Source organism: Cucurbita moschata, unplaced genomic scaffold (assembly GCF_002738365.1).
Source record: "Cucurbita moschata cultivar Rifu unplaced genomic scaffold, Cmos_1.0 Cmo_Scf00001, whole genome shotgun sequence".
Classification (NCBI taxonomy): Eukaryota; Viridiplantae; Streptophyta; class Magnoliopsida; order Cucurbitales; family Cucurbitaceae; genus Cucurbita; species Cucurbita moschata.
Genome location: NW_019268517.1, coordinates 9,525,861 through 9,539,792, shown reverse-complemented (window position 1 = coordinate 9,539,792; position 13,932 = coordinate 9,525,861). Strand labels below are relative to the sequence as shown.

The window sequence follows — 13,932 nt, the reverse complement described above, 5'->3', positions numbered from 1 at the left end:
TTATACATTTTTTAAAATATTTAGTTACCTTTATTCTTAAAATACATCAATCATTTTTTTAAAATAAATATACATAGCTGTTAAGGATATTTAGTACTCAATTATAGTTTACCTTATATATCATATTTGATATTTTATTGGAAAGCAAATAACCTAGTTATTTGCCTCTCTGTCATGAGTATATTTCCATTTATTACTCTTTTCATATCCTTGTAATTTATTTGCTACGCTATTTAAGTGTGGTGGATTGAACAAATATTTTCAATAGCAAATTACAAATATAAGAAAATAAAAAATAAAAAAAGAGAACATATTATTATTTATTAACGGCCACTACTCAAGAAGAAAACGATTGCATTTCCTAGAAATAAAAAATAAAAAATAAAAAAATAAATAAAAAACCACCAAATTCAAATTTAGACCTTATTAAAGCAATTAACGAACGAATTATTGCTGAACTGTGTAAGAAAGAAAGGTGCTGATTTCAGTGCTTTCCCGCCATTGACGTACCACTTTTTCTTCGATCAAAATTCATACAATGTTCCCTTTGCTTCTGTTATTCTCTTCATTCAAGCCGCTATATCCACCTTCAGACGGTTGGAATAGCGCCTCGACCCGGCCGGAGATGGCGGATACAAGAGTTGTTTCTTAGCAGATGAACTAAACGACGTTATTTCTCGAGCTCCATTCTTCTCCGACTCGAATGGAGTATGAAGCTTCGATTTGGCTCTTGCCGATGCGGTGAACGTCATGTAACTCGGAAGATTTTGTGAACTGTTTTGGCTTTCTTCGTCCCATACGGATGATCGAGGTCCTCCATTGTTTGATTTTATACTTGCCAGGCTCTTGCTGTCATCATCTGGAATCGTGCTATTTCTGGCGCCTAATTGCTTTGATTTCATTGCCTCTGCGACTGATCTTCGCGGAGAAGGAGTTGAGAGGGACGGGAAGGTATATCTGTGGCTCTCGGATCGACTTGCTGTTAGCGAATTTGCCTTCGAGGTCAGCTGGAATCCTTCAATTTCTGGAACCGAGTTCTTTTTTATGGTTGATGATTTCGATTTCTTTGGCTCTGCGACTGAACTTTGTCTGGAAGAAGTTGAGAAGGACTGGAAAGTATATCTGCGGCTCTCGGATCGGCTTGCTGTTGACGAATTCGCCTCCGAGCTCAGTTCAAATTGAACATTAGCTTGGAGAGAATCATCTGGAACTGAGCTCTTTCGTGTGCTTGATGGCTTCAGTTGATTCGCCTCTGCAACTGATCTACGTCTGGAATGAATCGTGAGGGGCTGGAATGTATATCTACGGCTTCCAGATCGGCTTACTGTTGGCGAATTTATCTCCGAGCTCTGTTTGGATTGAGCATCGGCTTTATTAATTTCTCCACAAACATTACCAGAGCTCGCATCCCCCCATTGTTGAGCTGCCATCCATCTCTCCAACCAGCTCCATCCCCAGGTGGGATTGTTCGGATCTGTGAATAGTGGATTTGTTGACCTCGAAGAATTTCTCCAGATTTTCTGTTGAAAGAGTTCAGATGAAACCTTGAAGAATCTCTCCATATTTGAGCTCTGTATGTTTTCTTTTAATGTCTTAATACATAACCATAAATGATAGGAATAATGTTCCTTTAGCTTTTATGTTTAACGTCTATGTTAAAAAGGATTTGAAAGCAAACTATAAGAAAATTGGCAACAAGCAAACTACAAGAAGAACAAAGAACTAATGGAAAGACGACCAAATGATGATAACTTAGACGAGTTGATATTTATTCGTTCGATGTGTTACTATAACTATCACCCCAAAGGGTGCCTTTGGGTTCGTGGTAACAGAAGAGATGCTTAGAGGTACCCTCCAAACTCTTACTTTCGGTCCTCTAAATTGAAAATTTAAGAACTAAATTTTTTTATTGTTTTTCAGAACCGGCTTTGGAATGAGTGAAGCCTCTCCAGATATTAGTATGGTGGACCATGAGAATAATGTAAGGGGTGAGCCCAGATATCCTGATTAAAAAAGAAAAAAGAAATCCTTACTACAACTTAGTGCCAAATATTTTAGATCACTTCTCTCTTGCTCTTGGTAGATCAAATGCATAATTCTATTAGATGGCATAGTCAATAAATCACCTGTCGAGAAAAGGCATAAGCCAACGCTCTCTCTCTTCTCATAGCTGCTTGATGCTTGCCTAGTAGTTTAGCCTCAACTTGTTCTTTTGATTGTGTGCTGTCGTTCCACCCTTTCCCAACCTGTTCATGTTTCAATTTTTAAATGACACTTAAAGAATGAAGCTGATTAGGAAAGTAGCTAAAGCATGAGAATTGCTCGTTTTTGGTCATTGATATTTAGGGAAAATGTTGAGAGAGAGTAGACCAAAACCAATCTCACTGCCGGATTATAGAACAAGTAATGCATCTCAAACATAAAATAGTTGAGCAATAGTGGTAAGTGATAATGAAGACCTGAGAATTCTCTTGTTCTTTTGTATGTTTTTGTAGGAGTTGTTTCTGGAGAGCCTGATTTTCCTCCAGCTTCCTCAACCTTCTTGACCGGATCTGGGAATGGACACGGACAAAAACTTGCATACACCGGATGGTGTTCATGGCTTGACGATTCAGAACTGAACTCTCCATCAATAATTTCAATCTCAACAGCCCTCTTAAGGTTCGTATTTCTGATCTTGCCTGAGATAAAAAAAAAATTAAATTTACTATAACCCACTAATCTCTTGGGTTATGTGGTGATTAATATGATATTGCAAACATGGTCTTAGGTACCAAACTGTTGTACTTTATGCAAATTTCAATTTCTAGCCTACAAATGAGGAGAGTTTTTAAGTATTAGATAAAATATTAAATTTACAAATAACCCATTAACCAAATTTTTTTTGGTTGAGTGGTCATTTAGCATAGTATTAGATTTTAGAGGTGAGGGTATTGAATTGCTTTTACTACTTGTTTGTCAAGATTATCAACTGAAGTCTTTAGAAAGAAAGTTGAATTATAAATTTCAACCTTTGAAACGGTTAAATTCTACACAATATCTTTGAATTTTGGGTAATTTGGATAGTTTCATTTGAACTGTTGAGCTCAAAATTATTAGAAAAACTATTTTGAGTTTCTCCATTAACATGATGAAATTGACGTGAGGTAAAAAAATGGAAACCAGGAAATGGTATTTGATAAATTAATGAGATAATTGCAAGAATGAGTTCACACCAGATATCCACGAAAAACTGATTGAATCTTGATTGCTGCCGTTTCCTCTCTAGATTTTCTGGTGAATTGAGTCACAGTAGTGGTCTGGACAACCTGTGTGCCGGCTGTAGAAGCCATGCCCGTGGAATTCGAAATTGGAACAGAATGAGCTTTGCAGTGGTCTTCATTCACCTCACAGGTCGATTTTACCTTTTCTTGCTGAGTTATCTGATTTGCAATAGTCAATGTAGGAGTAGAACATACACTGGGGTGTTTTTGTTTTCCAGACAATTTAGTCTTCTGCAAATCGGAAAAATATTAGAAAATTCAAAAGAAGGTGAAATTTCCCATCTAGTCAGTATATAAGCAAAATGTAAAGTTACAAACCTGGTCTTTCTTCCTTTTGGAGCTGGGGCTGAGAGCTTTCTTCAAAGTTTTAAACCAATTTCCTTTCCTTCCCATCCCTCTATGATTGTTCTAACAGTGTTCTTCAGGGAACAATGACAATATGAAGAAGATATTATAAAGAGAAAAAAAACATGCAACTACAATGACATAGAAGAGATTGAACTTCACTTCCAACACCCTATAAATACTTCAGTTCAGTTAAGAGAAGTGTATAAAATCCCATCAAACTAAAGCCAAATAAAGCTTGGTGGGGAAGATGGTTAGATTTCTCTGTTTAATACCCTTATAGCTTTTCGAACATATCCTTAAGATATCAGCAAAGTTACCTTGAAAATATGCAAAGTTATGAAGTTCAACTGGTCAAATCAGAGAGTTTCAGTCAGAATATCACAACACCCAGATGTTATAATCGCAAATTATTCAAGAAAAAATCAGCCCATAGAAAACAAATCTCAAAGAACTTGAAACCACACAAAAAATAGTCTTTTCTTCCTTCCATTTTCATGGGGAACAAACAATAGTATGGTGAAGCTTGTAGGTTAGCCACATTTTTCACTTCCACTTCTTTCTGGCTCTGACTCTTCCCCTCCCTTTTAAAGGAACGTATCAGATTCTGCCAGTAAGAATCAAAGGGTACGGTGTTCGACCTTTGTTAAGATCAGAATGAGATGCTTCCCAGTTTCTTTCTGCTCTTCAAAACCATTGATTTGGATTTTGATTTTGTTTATCTTTAGCTAGTAAATACAGCATAACAGAGTTTTGTGGATTCTGCCCTGTCTTCTGCCCCCATTACAGAATATCATTGGGTGTATGTTTGAATTATGTCCTGAAGAATTTGCTAAAATGTTAAGCCAAGGCTTGAGTGAACATGACATGACCTTTTAAAACCAAGGGGATACCACCCTTTTACTGATCATTTGGGGTATGGTTGGGTTAATTCACACTCTTCATTTGTAATCTACATTTAGCAGAGTTCAAATAATTGTCCAAACTTATCACAGACGGTAGAAAGGAATATAACTAAAAATTCAAGTCTAATAAAACTAAATTTTTAATTATTAACAAAAATATCTCTTTTCCAAGAGGTATGGAGATGGGGGATGTGCATTCCCTTTCTTCTCATGTTCTTTTATTTATTTATTTATTTATTATTATTATTATTAATTAAGATGACTCACTCACATCTACATCAAAGAGCCATAACCTAAAACAATTAGTAATAAAAAAAAACGGTTGAGAAAAGATAGGCAAATGTGGATTTAATAAGTCTACGAATTAAGAAAAATGTTGAATAAATTATTTAATTTAGAGAGTAATTGAACAAATATTTTTATTTAAAAAAATGGGGAAGAGTGGTTTAATATACCTGAGAAGTGTGTTGGACAGAGGAAGTTCGACCCCATCTCTGCGGGTTCCAAAGAATGGAACTATTGAAGGCAAATGTGGAGAGATGATATGGGTTTACTAAATTTGTAACATTTGGACAAAATTTCAATGGAGAGTACAAATCTTTATAGATTTAAGCAGGTTTGGCTAAGTTTAAAGTGACATAATACGCAACTAAATGATACATTTTAGTAATTTAAGTATAATTTTGGGAAATTTATTAACGTTGCTACCTCCCTATAATAATTCCGAAGATTACGGAACTACCCACAAGGGCCATACCAGAGTTCAAAATCACCATGCCCTTCTGTTAGAATCAAAGAGAGCCGAAAATGAACAAAACTCAGACCTTTAATGGAGTTTCCCTCTTCTGCAGAGTTTTGATTCCTTCACTCTTTATTCAGCTGATTGCCAGTTCGAAACCGCAAAGATTTAGAAACTTTCCTACCCAAGACACGTTCTTTCATTTGCTGGGAATTTCCATTTCTTCTTCTTCTACAGGACTTATCCTTCGATAATGGCTTTGTCTCTAAATTCTAATTTATTGGACCTTGTTTTCGCATTCTGATACTGATATCGGCGATGAACTTGTCCACCTGTTCGTTTATGCGTCTTGAAGTCTTTTTCTTTCATCATTCCACTGTGGGATAGAAACTCCAAACGTATCTTCTTCAGGTAGGCTTTTTGGACTCAATATTGTTTTCGGTATTGTGCTTCAAAGAAATTTTGTAATGTATGAATATTTGTGATGATTCTGTACTTTTATGGATGTTGAATTGTTGTACGCTAGGTGCTCGAAGAATGTCCGCTGAGAGATATTGCTAGCATATTTCGACGTGAACAGTGACACTGTAAAATAGTTGGGTGTGGAACTGGAGCTGTACGCGTTTGAGGTACAAGGTGTTTTCTAATGTGAAACTAGAATGTAGAAATTTGAATGGAAGTTCTGGTTTCACTTGATAGATTTGAATGTCTGGCCTTGGCACTGCCTCATTTGTTCAATTTCTTGCACCCCATGGTTTCTGACTGTGTCCTATGCAATCAGACTCCAATTCGTACCAGAGATAGTAGTGGAAATCTAACACGATTGAAATCTCCATGTGGAAGTTGATTCTTGCAGTTGCAGGGGATGGATAAGTTGAAACCTCGTGTGCTGTTTTCTGCAGTTTCTTTAAGAATGGCATTAGAATAGATTAAGAGAATGGCATTTTTAAGAGCCTTAAATTCTATATATTTTGAAACCTTCTCTTCAGAAGCTATTATTTTCTTCAACCCTTGTTGTTCAGCTACCTCATTAAAGAACTTCAAACCTCGACTGCAATTAGCATTCTCTCATACACGACCCAACACCCAGCTTGCCTTTTCTCCCTCCCCTGTTTCTGAACAATCTTATGATGATTATATAATTTCTCTCTGCAAAAAATGGTTAAACAGAGAGGCTCTTCAAGCATTTGAAACCTTTCAGAAGTGTTCAAATTCCCCATTGAATTCTATAACTTATACCCATTTGATCAACACTTGCTGTTCTCTAAGATTCCTAGAACATGGCAGGAAAATTCATCGTCATATGACGACATTTAACTACCAGCCTGATATGATACTTCAGAATCATATTCTTAATATGTACGGGAAGTGCGGGTCTTTGAAGGAAGCTAGAAATGTTTTTGATGCAATGCCCCTGAAGAACGTGGTATCTTGGACCTCCATGATATCGGGGTACTCGCATTATGGACAAGAAGATAATGCCATTACATTGTATGTTCAAATGTTCAGATCAGGATGTACTCCTGATCACTTTACCTTTGGAAGTGTACTAAAATCTTGCTCAGGACTTGATGATTCTATGTTAGCGAGACAACTACATGCCCATGTTCTGAAGTCGGAATTTGGTGGCCACCTAATCGCACAGAATGCTCTAATCTCAATGTATACCAAGTACAATCAAATTGCTGATGCAATAAATGTCTTCTCTCATATTATTACAAAGGATCTAATTTCCTGGAGCTCAATGATTGCAGGGTTTTCCCGGTTTGGTTATGAGCTCGAAGCTTTATTTCTTTTCAGGGAAATGCTTTCTCAGCCTGTCTACCAACCAAATGAGTTCATCTTTGGTAGTGCCTTTAGTGCTTGTACCAAGCTCTTAGAACCAAATTATGGACGCCAAATACATGGCTTGTGTATAAAATTTGGATTAGGAAGCGATGCTTTTGCCGGATGCTCCCTCTGTGACATGTATGCGAAGTGTGGATTTCTAAGATCTGCAAGAACTGTGTTTAATCAGATTGAAAAGCCTGATTTAGTAGCCTGGAATGCTATTATTGCAGGATTTGCCAGTGTTGGTGATGTAAAGGAATCCACGTCTTTATTTTCTCAGATGAGGATAACAGGGCTTGCTCCAAATGATGTCACAGTCCTCTCTTTACTTTGTGCTTGTTCAGAGCCTGTGATGCTTTATCAGGGAATGCAGGTTCATTCCTACATTGTCCAGATGGGTTTTGATTCAGAGATTCCTGTGTGCAACAGTTTACTTAGCATGTATTCAAAATGTTCAAATTTGAATGATGCACTTCAAATATTTGAAGATATAGGAAATAAAGCGGATATAGTTTCTTGGAACACCATGCTTATGGCATGCCTCCATCACAACCAAGCTGGTGAGGTTTTAAGATTAACGAAGACAATGCTTGTTTCTCACATTAAGCCTGACCATGTTACTTTGACGAATGTATTGGTGTCATCTGGACAAATAGCATCTTATGAAGTGGGAAGTCAAGTTCATTGCTTAATCATGAAATCAGGGCTGAATCTTGATACTTCTGTTTCAAATGCGTTAATCAACATGTATATGAAGTGTGGATCCCTTGGAAGTGCTCGAAAAATATTCGACTCAATTGAAAATCCGGATATCATTTCATGGAGTAGCTTGATTGTTGGATATGCTCAGGCTGGATGTGGTGAAGAAGCTTTCAAACTTTTCAGAACCATGAGAGGCCTTGGTGTAAAGCCTAATGAAATTACATTTGTTGGTTTCCTTACTGCCTGCAGTCATATTGGAATGGTGGAAGAAGGTTTGAAGTTATACAGGACAATGCAAGAGGAAGATGGCATTGCACCAACTAGAGAACACTGTTCGTGTATGGTCGACTTGCTCGCCCGTGCTGGATGCTTGGATGAAGCAGAGGATTTTATCAACCAAATGCCTTTCGATCCCGACATTGTCGTCTGGAAGACTCTGCTAGCAGCATGTAAAGTCCATGGCAATCTCGAGGTTGGCAAAAGAGCTGCAGAGAAGGTATTGAAAACCGATCCATCCAACTCTGCGGCACTTGTGATGCTTTGTAATATACATGCTTCTTCGGGCCATTGGAACGATCTTGCTCAATTGAGGAGCTCGATGAGACAGATGGATGTCAGCAAAGTTCCAGGTCAGAGCTGGATTGAGATCAAGGATAGAGTTCATGTGTTTCTTGCTGAAGATAGCTTGCATCCTGAGAGAGGTAGAATATACAGAATGCTAGAGGAGTTGATGTTGCAAATTTTAGATGATAGCTGTGATCCAATACAGATGGAGTCTTTTGATTAGATTATATCATAGGAATAATTATTCAAGTAGATTCTTAGAAGTACCTTGCATCACATCACACAATTTTTATGTTCGGGTGTGCATAGGATTGCACAATCATTCTCTCGACAAATTATAAGTTTAGCCTCTAATTTTTTCAAGCTTGTTTATATATGATCGTTAAACTTTCAACTTTCTTTTCGGTTAAATTACAAATTGAAGATATTGTAGTCACTCTAACCAAGGTGGTATAAGAATTTACGTCCATGGAACTAGCAAAGAAAAATCACATTCAAAATTCAAATACACAAAAATCCTAAAATTCCTTCCAAAAGAATATCAATGGAGTTTTTAAGTCGACCATGTACAAATGATCAAATTCTTCAAATAAGATTATCTATTACATTTGAGTTGCAGCTCACCTTTTAAGAGACAAATTTAGATGTAATCGACATATTTTCACATCATTGGACAAAAACTTCCTAAAGGCATATTTTATTTTAAGTTTTGGGAAGTGAAATAGATTAGAGGTAGCAATTTTAAATTAGGCTTCACCTTCGTCCTTCGGTTTGGTTGAGATTGAATCTCTTTCAGGCCTCCTCTGTTTTTTTCGACTTCTTTTTCTGTGGTTTGGAGACACCATCATCCTTTGGTTTGGTTGGAGATTGAATCTCTTTTAAGCTTGCATTTTTTCGACTTCTTTTTCTGCTGCTCGGTGTCACCTTCGTCCTTTGGTTTGTTTTGGATTGAATCTCCTTCAAGCCTGTGTTTTTTCGACTTCTTTTTCTGCAGCTCGGAGTCACCATCGCCCTTTGGTTTGGTCACAATTGAGTCTCTTTTAGGCCGGCGTTTTTTCGACTTCTTTTTCGGCTGCTCGGTGTCACCATCATCCTTTGGTTTGTTTGAGATTGAATCTCTTTTCGGCCTATGTTTTTTCCACTTCTTTTTCTGAAGCTCAGTTATCCAGGATGGAACTTCACAGCCTGAAGCTGACATCACATTGGCAATATTTCGCAGAAATGGAATGTCCTCGTCTGTATAAAATGTAATGGCTTCTCCACTCCTCCCTGCTCTGCCAGAACGGCCTGTTGAAAGATGCAAATTAGGCTCAGCCACATCATATAGAGTATGAATCTTTCAACATTTTTTTAAGGATTAAACACAAGGTTCATTGTCAAGTAAGCTGAAGAATGTTAAGGAACATACCAATCCGGTGAATGTATGCAGAGGCAGAATCTGGAAAGTCATAATTGATTACACAGTTAACCCCTTTGAAATCCATTCCTCGAGCAATTACATCAGTGGCAATTAACACCCAAGTTTTTCCAGCTCTGAAGTCGTAAACAACATTTTCCCGCTGCATTCAAGAAAGAATATCAGACATAGAAAGACTAGAAACATTTCTAGTCCATGTGTCCCTCGAATAGATTTTTGTTTACCTCTATGAGTGTAACGACCTAAATCCACCGCTAGCAGATATTGTCCTCTTTGGGCTTTCCCTTTTGGGCTTTAAAACGCGTCTGCTAGAGGAAGGTTTCCACACCCTTATAAATGGTGGTTTGTTCTCCTCCCCAATCAATGTGCGACATCACAATCCACCCCCCTTCGGGGCCCAGCGTCCTTGCTGGCACTCTTTCTTTCCTCCAATCAATGTGGGACCGCCCCCAAATCCACCCCCCTTTGGGACCAGCGTCCTTACTGGCACATCGTCCAATGTCCGGCTCTGATACCATTGTAACGGTCCAAATCCACCGCTAGCAGATATTGTCCTTTTTGGACTTTCCCTTTTGGGCTTTAAAACGCGTCTGCTAGAGGAAAGTTTCCACGCCCTTATAAATGGTGGTTTGTTCTCCTCCCCAACCAATGTGGGACATCACAATGAGTGTCTAGATCAGCTTACGCGCACCTAAACTATTCTCACGGGAAAATAACTTGACCATACTATATTTGGTTGCAAAGGTCATTAGTAAGATATTAGATAGGTGGCTACCATGAGTTGAACTCATTCTCACTAAGCCCTTTATTATTTACATTGCCCAATTTTATCACTAGGCCATCCTATGGTAGTTCCCTTGTATAGACCCCTTATAATTACATAATAAGTGATGAATAAATAAAAATTAGCAGAAAGTTCATATTTTCAGCAATTGCTCACTAAACAAACTCAGGTCTAGAACAATAAAAGAGGTAAGAACAAAAAACTTTATGGCATTTTGTTTTATGTTCTATCTTTTAGGAGTGCAAGGCCCCACATAGGAGTACAACGATTAATATCGTGTTCTTCATTATATGGCTTCACGAAAGGTTATTAAGGATTTAAAGCTGTTACACATTGTTATTGTTTCGGACTCCAATCTAGAATTGCACGAGTAGTATGCTTGGCATTTTGACCAACTTTTAACTGCCATGAAATATTAAATTTTAGCAGATGATGATGAATTGATTACCTCTATCTCTGATAAGTCAGAATGGATGACATTCACTTTGATATTCTCAAATGCCAGTTCACCATAAAGATCTTTTGCCCGCTCCTTGCTTTGCACAAAGATCAGTACTGGTGGATTCAAACTCTGTTAAGCACAAAAGCAACAAAGTCAATGCATTGTCTAGTAAGATCAAAATAACAAATACTGTCAAAAGATGTCAGATAAGTATACTACTAGATACAGGAATTAGATCCAAGCTGACATTTCATGCAATGAATGAATGCTAAAAAGGATTTTTGTTCATGATAAAAGATAAGCTCTTCACTTTCTACTCAAAGAAAAAGTTCAATACTACAATTTACATGTAACGAACCTCTGAAAAACTTTGACGAAGTGCAAGAAGTTTCCCTTCTTCACTTCCGGCAAAAACCAACTTTTGCTTGACGGTTTCAGAGGCGGTATTCCTAATGACGTATCAGAAATATGGGATGAGTAATTTTCTCAAAACATAGAAGTATATCGTGTGAATCGATGATCTCAGGATGAGCATGATAGTAGCGAACTTACTTCCTACCAACAATAACCCGAACAGCATCATGCATTACTGAGCGAGCAAGATCCTCAACAAAGTCAGGTAAAGTAGCACTAAACAATGAGCGAACTATTGAAGGATTGGAGCATGCTTTTACAATGGTGTCGATCTGTTTTAACAAGCCAAGCTCAAATAACTTATCAGATTCGTCCAGAACAAGGTGCTCCACCCTGAAAAACAACGAACCCTGTATGAGGAGATGAGTTATATTTAGGCTGGTCTTGTATTGACAACATGCTGATACCCCTAGTCAACACCTACCTACAGAGGTCAATTTTCTTTTTCCGAATAGCAAGTCTTAACCTAAGTGGAGTGGATATGAGTACATCACATGAGAACTTTGAGAAATCAGCATGTCTAATAACTTCTTTTGTAACCAACTTGATAGAGAATTTTTTCCCTTTCGCCAATTTTTTGCACTCCCTTGTTGTCTGAGATGCTAATTCTCGTGTTGGACAAAGTATAACTGCACGGATGCCTTCCTTTGATGGATCCTGGTAAAAAAAAAAAAAAAAAAAAAAAACTAAGATTAGAACAGAACACCATTCAAGAAATATAAAAATTGCACTTAAAAGACTATACCTTCAGTTTCATAAGCACAGGGCACAGAAAAGCCAGGGTTTTTCCAGAACCAGTAGGGGCACAAGCAAAGCATTCACGGCCCTATAAAGGAAAACGTTGATCAGAAAAAAAAAAAAAAAAAAAAAAACTAAGATTAGAACAGAACACCATTCAAGAAATATAAAAATTGCACTTAAAAGACTATACCTTCAGTTTCATAAGCACAGGGCACAGAAAAGCCAGGGTTTTTCCAGAACCAGTAGGGGCACAAGCAAAGCATTCACGGCCCTATAAAGGAAAACGTTGATCAGAAAAAAAAAAAAAAAAAAAAAAAAAAAAAAACTAAAACCAAACAGTATACCAAAATAGTCGACCTAAATACCCAGTTCTTGTCAGGTCACAACAATAGATCCTATCTTATTCTCAATACATTAGAACACAACACATGAAAGATGAAGTTTACTGCACACAGTAAGATAGTAATGGAAGATCATACGGATAAGAGGACTGGAATAGCCTGCCTTTGAATTGGTGTTGGCTCTTTAAACCCAAGTTCTACAAGATTATGCAGTATGTATGGGTCGCACTCATATCTGCAAGCAAAGCATATAATTATCATTCTTCAGTCATACTTATCAGAACCTATAAGGGGAAAAGATATTTAGAATTGCTAAAAAAAAAAATCATCATGACGTATGAACACAGAAAAACATCCAGCTAGTATAGAATTTAGTACCTTGTGCTCAACTCTGCAAAATTCTGAAGTGGCGATGGAACATTGTTCCCAGAGACATGAATGTTATACTTCTTCCGGAAAAGCGCATCTCTCTATGTTCATCGAAGAAATATGGAATGAACGATGGACAGAGACCAAGTGGTACATAAGTTAAAACCAAACTTCACAAAAAGAAACAATGGAAGTACAAAAGAAGTAATTAGTACCTCAAGCTTCCGATGAAATTCCTTCCTCTCTTCGGAAGGATCGTTTTCAGATGGATGATTTTCCTCATTCACTGAAGCAGCTACAGTTAGTTTTGAATCCTTGAAGACGCTGAACCCCTCCACCGATTCTACATAAGGAAAAAAAAAAGAGTTAAAACTAAGCTCAACGGCTTACAATGACGCGATTGGCCACAAGCAATTCAAAGCATTCGGCAATATACCCGTAGCCGCTGATTTCCTCTTCCTCTTCCTCTTCTCCGAATGCGTTGAATCCTCAATTACTTCGAAATCACTATTAGCAATGTTACTCAAACCTTCGATTACATCATCACTTTCTTTTTTGCCCTGTTAAAACGACAAAGTTGAATTACCTCACAGAATCCTTCAATTTTCTCATAATAAAACAGTCAACAACGCAGCTACAGACGTTTACCTCGAACCTAGAGAAATCTGCGGCGAACCTCTTCTTGTCAAAATGAATGCCGGCGAACAAGAAAGAAGCCCCCTTCTCCATTACAATGGGCTAACAAATCTGCGTCTCTCACGAATACTGCGTTCTCCTTTAAACTTTCAGAAACTTGAATCCCTAAATTCAGCTACCGACCTAGATTATCTCCTTTTGATCGTCGGCTTCAAAACCCTAGCAAAACAGGGCCGTGAATTTGATCGTCGGCGCCAAAACCCTAAGGATTTTAATATACCCTTCCTCTTTCATAGTTAAAACCTTTCCCTCCCTTCTCCTTCTTCTTCTTTTTTTTTTTTTTTTTTGCACATTAGGTTTGTAATTACTAAGAATTCAAAATTAGGGTTCCAACAAAATTGAATTATCCGTAATTTGCTGGTTTAATTAACTATAATTAA

At 37.5% G+C, this 13,932-nt stretch overlaps 3 protein-coding genes across 5 annotated transcripts; 1 reads left to right on the top strand and 2 right to left on the bottom strand.

The window, feature by feature from the left end:
• Positions 1-491: 491 nt before the first annotated feature.
• LOC111451191 (protein IQ-DOMAIN 1-like) lies at positions 492-4,034 on the bottom strand. 2 transcript variants are annotated; one of them, XM_023091526.1, is made up of 6 exons: positions 3,929-4,034; positions 3,582-3,682; positions 3,216-3,494; positions 2,460-2,681; positions 2,127-2,246; positions 492-1,520 (listed from the first exon to the last, which is right to left on the bottom strand). In XM_023091526.1, the coding sequence occupies exons 2-6, from the start codon at positions 3,654-3,656 to the stop codon at positions 570-572; spliced, it is 1,647 nt and encodes a 548-aa protein (XP_022947294.1). In that variant the 5' UTR covers positions 3,657-3,682; positions 3,929-4,034; the 3' UTR covers positions 492-569. The 2 variants fall into 2 exon arrangements, with proteins under 2 accessions (XP_022947294.1, XP_022947285.1); XM_023091517.1 differs by lacking the exon at positions 3,929-4,034 and having other exon boundaries at positions 3,582-3,747.
• On the top strand, positions 3,320-8,693 carry LOC111451180 (pentatricopeptide repeat-containing protein At3g53360, mitochondrial-like). Of its 2 annotated transcripts, XM_023091505.1 has the most exons (4): positions 3,320-3,393; positions 5,243-5,663; positions 5,779-5,881; positions 6,540-8,693. In XM_023091505.1, exon 4 carries the CDS (start codon positions 6,556-6,558, stop codon positions 8,569-8,571), a length of 2,016 nt encoding a protein of 671 aa, XP_022947273.1. In that variant the 5' UTR covers positions 3,320-3,393; positions 5,243-5,663; positions 5,779-5,881; positions 6,540-6,555; the 3' UTR covers positions 8,572-8,693. The 2 variants fall into 2 exon arrangements, with proteins under 2 accessions (XP_022947273.1, XP_022947264.1); XM_023091496.1 differs by lacking the exons at positions 3,320-3,393; positions 5,243-5,663; positions 5,779-5,881 and having other exon boundaries at positions 6,068-8,693.
• A 155-nt stretch (positions 8,694-8,848) lies between these two features.
• On the bottom strand, positions 8,849-13,781 carry LOC111450647 (DEAD-box ATP-dependent RNA helicase 57). The gene is made up of 12 exons (XM_023090877.1): positions 13,505-13,781; positions 13,293-13,416; positions 13,072-13,199; positions 12,866-12,957; positions 12,626-12,722; positions 12,337-12,417; positions 11,830-12,062; positions 11,544-11,738; positions 11,350-11,440; positions 10,998-11,120; positions 9,757-9,907; positions 8,849-9,635 (listed from the first exon to the last, which is right to left on the bottom strand). Exons 1-12 carry the CDS (start codon positions 13,583-13,585, stop codon positions 9,193-9,195), a joined length of 1,839 nt encoding a protein of 612 aa, XP_022946645.1. The 5' UTR covers positions 13,586-13,781; the 3' UTR covers positions 8,849-9,192.
• Positions 13,782-13,932: the final 151 nt, after the last annotated feature.